Source organism: Poromitra crassiceps (assembly GCF_964638095.1).
Source record: "Poromitra crassiceps genome assembly, chromosome: 13".
Classification (NCBI taxonomy): domain Eukaryota; kingdom Metazoa; phylum Chordata; class Actinopteri; order Beryciformes; family Melamphaidae; genus Poromitra; species Poromitra crassiceps.
The window spans coordinates 18272160-18279600 of record NC_139644.1 but is presented as its reverse complement, the minus strand read 5'-3'; the positions used below and the strand labels follow the sequence as shown (position 1 = coordinate 18279600).

Genomic DNA, 7441 nt, shown 5'->3' with positions numbered 1-7441 from the left:
GCTACGAATAAGCTAGCCTGCTGCTTAAGCATTTAGTGAGGTGTGTATGTATGTTTGAGAGGAGAGCGAGCGAATGAGAATGAATAGAAATTGTCAAACAGCTGAAACTTGCTGAATCCTTCAGTCTAGGGATGAATAAATCCTGTAGTAGATGAGGAAGCGGTGTCCTTTTTATACCATGCTTGATTCTTGATGAAGGATTATTCAGGACTTCACTGTAGCAGCACCAATCTACCCCACACAGCCCCTAGAGGTTGCTTCATGCATAACTGGGGGGATGTAAAAGGCCAAACTTTTTTTTTGTTTTTACCAGTATGTCCCTTCTATCAGGAACAAACTTGACAATTACTGGTGATCAGGCCGATATAAGCACACAATCTGTGGGCACCTGGCCTGCTCCTCTCCCCATGCCTTCTTTCATCTGTGGGCACCTGGCCTGCTCCTCTCCCCTTGCCTTCTTTAGCACTACAGCAGCTGACATGGTGCAGCTGCTACTCTGTCTTGTTTCACATCAGACTGCCTCCCCCAAATGTCCCATGGTCGAATGAGATTCCAATACAGATGTGAGAAAAATAAATTGTCTAGAGCAAAGGAGAAAAAAACATGGTTAAGATGATTGAAAGTGTGCGTGGACACGCGTAAATGGAATTATTGGATGTTTATATGTGTTTGTAAAGAGTAGTATGTGGTAGTTGAACACTATATCTTGATTATGTGCAATTCTCCCCTAGAAGTTCCTATGTCACCCAGAGGTGTATTTATTTGGTATGGATTAGATGGTGCATTTGATGTTTAGTTTCAGATTATATTATTTATGTCTTTTTTGGTTAAGGTGGTGATTCACTCATTCATTTCATAGATGTGTCATGTTGTTGTTTTCTTCCTCTGTTATCATCTGTGCCAGCACAGTATCTATGTTCATTTCATAAATTGATTGACTACCAATCTCTCCCTGGCAACTGGACCAGACAAATAAAATAAAATTTAAAAAATCCTTTTAAATCATAATCATCTATGATTTTTTTGTGTTCATGTCCATGTGAAATTTCTTTGCCCATTTTTACTTTTTACTTTCCTTATTTCTTGCGTCACTTAAATGTTACATTCTTGTGCAAGTGATGTTATCAGGTTGCACCACTAGCCACCACTAGTAGGCTAAATCTGTATAGAAGCATAGAAGCCAATGACATTCACATGCTATAATGTCAATGCATTCTGAAGTTGTTTGCAATTAGGAGCTTCATGTACACACATGCTAGGCACATTTAAAAACATATTTTATTTTATATTTCAGAGATACATTTTTGTTTCCCACTTGAATCCCAACAGTTTGGGAACTTTCTGCTTCACATTTTAAGTGTAAGAATGGATAGTAATTATGGCAGTGTTTAGATCTTAAATCCATCCAATGGAATACTGACATGAAAACCTTTACTGCATGGATTTGTTAATACTGTTAATAACGGCTAGTTGGGATGAAGCATGGCACAGATAAGAAAAGGTCCCCCTCCAGTGTTGATCCAGGATCGGATTTCCCCCCCCTCACCCCTGTGACTGAGGCAGGTACAGAGGACAGTCAGGTCAGAAAGGCAGAGGAGGAGGTTCAAACATTCACACTCTTGTCTCTCACTGAGGCGCAGTGGGGGGCCGCATGTTCTCTCAGCTGTGCTTGGTGTGCAGCATCTCGGTGAGAAGCGAGTTGCAGGGCAAGTCTCCCAGTAGGTGGCGCTGGTACAGATACTCCTCCACCTGCAAGCTGATGCTGCGCACCTCGGGCAGCCGGAGCAGCAGCTGGCCGAACTTGTCCGAGTGCCCTGGATGACTCTGCTGGGTGTGCTCCAACAGGCCCCTGTTCACCCTCTCCTGGGTCTGCTCCACCTGCCTGCGGCTCTGCACCGACTTCACATCTAGAGGGACGAGGAGATGCATACACGTTCACTAGCAACACACAAGCTGCACGCACAATAATCGCACAGCGATTACAAATACCTCATAGGGTTACGGGGTCTCAGAGATAATCAAAAAGCTGTAGAAGGTGTAACCACTGATCTGTGGCATTCTATACAGACTAGCCATGCAACATAAACCGTTTCTAAAGGAAAAGCTCACCGGGGTTGAATAGCACCAAGTATTTGAGACAGACAAACTCATGTCTGTCCAGCTGGAGTGCCTTCAGTTTGGACACCAGGTCCTGCGTCCTTGACACCAAGCTGCTCAGTGTCACTCCTGCCTGCGAAAGGATGGTCGACACCTCAATCTGCACCCGAATGACAGAAAGGTATTGTTCAGAATTACAGTTTTTATAGGTACCGTATATATGCAACACAATATAGATACAAAATTACGCTACAGACTTTATATGATCAAATATATTCAGGATATGTTCTAATAATACTGTATCACGCCTTACCTGTTGTCCAGTGACCAGATAGATGCAGCCCTCTTTGCCGTGAGTCACCTGTCTACAGAGGTGGTCCAGGACCAGCAGCTCGCTCCAGCAGCTCTGCAGCAGCACCATCTGGTCATCCACCTACAGGGAGAGCACAAGTGGATCTACTACATCCTACAGCCAGAGAGCTATGAAGTCCAGTCAGTGGCCACCACAAGGCAGACAATCAACAATATTAATAATAAACGTAACCTACATATGCCTATTTCTGACACTATTAATGTAGATCAAGATTCATATTACTTTGAAAAGGTTTAGCTTCCACTTCCCACAATCCCACCAAGTTTCTACGCTTGAGGTGGCGTTGCTATTTCCATGTTGTCTTTACCTTGAGCTCTTTGAAGAGGGCACTGTTCCGCGCACACTCCACAAGCCCAAACAGAGTCTGGTCAGCCATTTTGCACATGATGCTGAAGGTGTTGAGGCGGTCGTGCTGGCCCCGGTTGGCCTGCTCCCTCTGCAGGCTGGCCAGGACCTTGGCACACAGTTGGCTTTCGTCCTGTTCCCCCTCCAGGAGCTGGTCCACAAAGCTGGGTGTGGGAGCAGCCAGCGGGGTGGGGGTTGGGGTTGTAGCTGGGGTCAGAGAAGGGGTTGAGCTTGGCGTTGAGTAGGGGGTTGTTGCTGGTGTGCTTAGTGGTGAGAATAAATGGCTGGGTGTTGGGTGCACCGAGAGGTTTGCTGGGCCCGGGCCACAGCTGTAGGGCACTGCTCTTTTTTCCGGGGGGTATCCAGTGAAGGTGCGGTGGTACAGTCCGGGGTAAGGTTGGGATGGAGGGGTGAGCCCCCTGTCTGTGTTCAGAGTGCAGTCCAGAGGCATAGGGCCACCCGACTGGCCAGAGGGATAAACTTGGGATTGGTGAAAAGGGTCAGAAGAGAGTGGGACATTTGTGTGACTGATCATGAGGTGAAGATCATTTGGAGCTGTGGGCCGGTGTGATTGTGTAGTTTCCATCTTTATCCTGTAGGGAGCGGTGTTTGTCTGGAAATGAACCTTCTGCTGTTTCATCTGCCTGTCCCAACGGTAGAGAGGGCCAAACTTGTTCCTGCCACCTCTCATACGGTCTGCTCTTACCGCTGGTGACAGAGTCAGATTGTTAGTGCACCGGACACTCAATCCAACATGAAACTTTCTTTTGAATTATTATGAATTTATGGAGGGTTCAACCCCAGGGGAGCAGGGGGAGAACATGCAAACTCCACACAGAAAGGCCCTTTTGACGAGCCCACCTGGGCGGTGGGCCCGGGGGGGGGGGAACCCAGGACCTTCTTTCTGTGAGGCGACAGCGCTACCACTGCACCACCGTGCCCCCCAACCCAACATGAAACAACTTTCAAATGATCAGGGTTTTACCAGCAAGATTCTAATCTTTGCCAGATAAGATTTAGGCCTAGGCTACTTTGAGTTACTAAACAAAAAAAATTGTGGTCGTTCCAAAGGAACAAGGCTGACTGTATGGCCACTACACTAGGAAGATGAGGTCTAAAGTCAGCATGTTTAGTCTGGGTCATTACAGCCAGTTAGCACTGGTTTACGACTTCTCAGATAAGTCATATGCAGGGCATGTTGCAATGAAGCAGAGTATATCTACAGGCAGATCTGCTGCTGAAAACCTTATCTGAAACATAGAAGTCAGTGATTGTTTTGGCCAACCCGTGTAGCTAGGAGCAACAAGGGTAACACCGGAAACCAAATTATCTTGTTCCTAGTGGTGTTTCATTACCTTCAGCCATTTGGCATGGTAGAAAGAGAAGGTCGCCTTGACTGCTTTATATCATCTATCCTCGACCCAACCAAAATCACATAGCTCTCCTGAGTCCTCCTCCTCCAACATCTTCTACATGTGTCGGTGTGTGTGTATGTGTGTGTGTGTGTGTGTGTGTGTGTGTGTGTGTGTGTGTGTGTGTGTGTGTGTGTGTGTGTGTGTGCATGTGTGTGTGTGCGCACGTGCGTGCGTGCGTGTGTCTGTGTGTGTGTGTGTGTGCGTGCATGCGTGCGTGTGTGTGTGTGTGTGTGTGTGTGTGTGTGTGTGTGTGTGTGTGTGTGTGTGTGAGAGAGAGAGAGAGAGAGAGATAGCATAATTTGATGTACCTTCTCTCTTCATGCCTACTGCCAAGCACTTCTGGAAGCGGCAGTAAGGACAGCGTTTCCTCTGGGAAGGGTTCATGGGGCAGCTCTGTGTTTCTGCACAGGTGTAATACTTGTTATTCTGCACTGAGCGTTTGAAGAACCCCTGCAGGGAGAGAGAGAGAGAGAGAGAGACACACACACACACACACACACACACACACACACACACACACACACACACACACACACAATGAGACACAGTGAGAGAATGTACACATCCTTGTTCATTGCAAATCAAAACGCAATCTAAAATGACACATTATAAATAGATATACAAAGTATAAATAAAGGATGCCTCACCATAATTAGAGACACTAACGTGCACTAACGTGCACATGATATTTGGTGGATTCTATAAATGCACCTTAGTACCATCTCTAGCATGGACGGCCCGATGGGGAATCAAACCCTCATCCCTGGTCGAGCCACATTGTTCCCATTGAGCTATCTATATCTTGTGAGTCTGAGCCTGACAGTTTACCTTGCAGCTCTCACAGGTGAGCAGCCCATAGTGGTAGCCCGACACCCTGTCTCCGCAGATGGGACAGCTCTCCTCGGGCTCTGGTCTACTCTCCGGCTCTGTCTTCAGCTCCTGAGCTGGAGAACATCACCACAATCAAACGCACAGTATGACTCAGCTACATGATGGCAGTTGACATGATATGACCTGACAGTACACGGCAAGTTAACAAGCATTGGTTCTTCTTTTCTTTTTTTTGGCATGTTTTTTTGTGTGTGTGTGTGTGTGTGTGGTGGGGGGGGGGGGGGGGTTCCTATCTGGAGGAAGCCCTAGGGGAGCACAGGGAGAACATGCAAACTCCACACAGAAAGGCCCTCTTTGACGACCCCACCTGGGACGTACTGTATAGGCACTGAGGACATGGGAATGGGGATGCACCCTCAGCGCCCAGAGCGTCCCAGGCGGGAATCGAACCCAGGACCTTCTTGCTGTGCGTGCCCCGTGGGACAAGCATTGGTTCTTGTTGGAAGTTAAAGTACTGTGTGAGACAGCCCCTGAAAATGCCCCTGAAAGCACTATGTGCCGCTGCTGGCCTACGATCAAACCCTGCTCTCTCACATCTCTCTCTCTCTCTCTCTCTCTCTCTCTCTCTCTATATATATATATATATATATATATATATATATATATATATATATATATATATATATATATATATATATATATATAAACTCCTTTAACTAATTGTATATGAGCGAGTGCTCGTGGCTATCACAGTATGGGCAGAACCTCTTGGCTGGATAGGCAGCCGCGTCGCTGGTGGGTTTGCTTGCGGCGTCAGGGTGTTCACCGGCCATCAAGACAGAAGTATGGAAAGTGGACCGATGTTCTCTCTACTATCTCTTAGCTATCTATCTCTGCTCTCTCTCTCTACTACCTCTCCCTGTATGTTGCTTGCCTTGCTATCTGCCTGATACTTCTGCCTGATATTCCAATAAAAGCCTGAAAGACATCTCTGTGGTTCTGACCGATCACTCGTAGCGAGCTCTTACCTAGGATCCAGCGAAACTCAACAAACTTCCTTACAGGTATGCTCCTTGTAAGGCATAGTCACCTGCCATTGGCCATGCTATAGCCGTCTTAATTGAAGGTTCGCAGCTGATGCGAATGCCTTGTCATCAGCTCTATTATCTATTTATGCATTCTGCTGTCTGTTTTTCCAATCATTTGCCTGATGAAGACCCACTAAGTGGGTCGAAACGTTCCTAAGTCCTCATTAAATATTTTGAGCTGTTTCCAGTGTGCGGATATTCCCTTCTTTCTTTAGTTTGTACCTCTTTATCCAGCACCTGGCCTCATGGTTGGATGTGCATAAAACTACAAATTTTTTAACTCTGTAACTGTTTCAGATGTGAGTTACAGTACTGTGTTATGGTAACCCTGTAACTGTTTCAGATGTGAGTTACAGTACTGTGTTATGGTAACTCTGTAACTGTTTCAGATGTGAGTTACAGTACTATGTTATGGTAACTCTGTAACTGTTTCAGATGTGAGTTACAGTACTGTAATATGGTAACTCTGTAACTGTTTCAGATGTGAGTTACAGTACTGTGTTATGGTAACTCTGTAACTGTTTCAGATGTGAGTTACAGTACTGTGATATGGTAACTCTGTAACTGTTTCAGATGTGAGTTACAGTACTGTGTTATGGTAACTATGTAACTGTAACATGCATTTGAAGACCAGGTGGTTGAGGAGAATGGAGCACAATGTAAATGGGTCATGTCAGGAAGCTTATTGCTTCTGAGAGAATAGTGAGCAGTAGAGGACCTCTGTTACAGACAATATCTTATCAGCTTATCAGCGTGATTTCCTTAACCTCAGATATGACCCTTACATAATTCTCCCAGATCAGGGGGAGGGTGGATAGCACAATGATGAACCACTTAGTACCACTTAGTGAACCACACAGTAGACATTAAAATCTGATCTGATATATCTGATATGTATAGACAGTGTTGAATATTCCAACTTGCAATCATGATATCTGATATATTGTTCAGTTTCAAGCAATCATTTCTGACTGACTCACTGGTTTTTAGCCAGCCACAGTAAACTCCCGCAGTACTCACATGTTGATGATCCCTCTAAAGTCAACAGCTCCTGGGGGTAGTTGGCAGGGTGGTGGGCCAGAGGCTGGGGCCGCTCTGGGTGATAACCGGGTAAGTCCATTCTGGCTGGTGGCACATGAGGACCAGAGTCAGTCCAGGCTGGTCCTCATAGTGGCATGGGGAGCAGCAGGAGCCCAGACAGAGACGGGGGTGAGAGACAGAGCAAGGCAGGCCAGGCAGCCCCGGTGGACTGATGCTTGTCTGAGGCCCACAACCTGGACTTTGATCCATGG

General features: G+C 46.3%; 1 protein-coding gene across 1 annotated transcript; it reads right to left on the bottom strand.

Moving 5' to 3' along the window:
• Positions 1-1659: 1659 nt before the first annotated feature.
• On the bottom strand, positions 1660-7269 carry nr5a5 (nuclear receptor subfamily 5, group A, member 5; the record flags this gene model as incomplete). Its single annotated transcript, XM_083649905.1, has 7 exons — positions 1660-1907; positions 2110-2257; positions 2411-2530; positions 2778-3523; positions 4539-4680; positions 5059-5174; positions 7170-7269. The coding sequence occupies 7 exons, from the start codon at positions 7267-7269 to the stop codon at positions 1660-1662; spliced, it is 1620 nt and encodes a 539-aa protein (XP_083506031.1).
• Between the last annotated feature and the right edge of the window lie 172 nt (positions 7270-7441).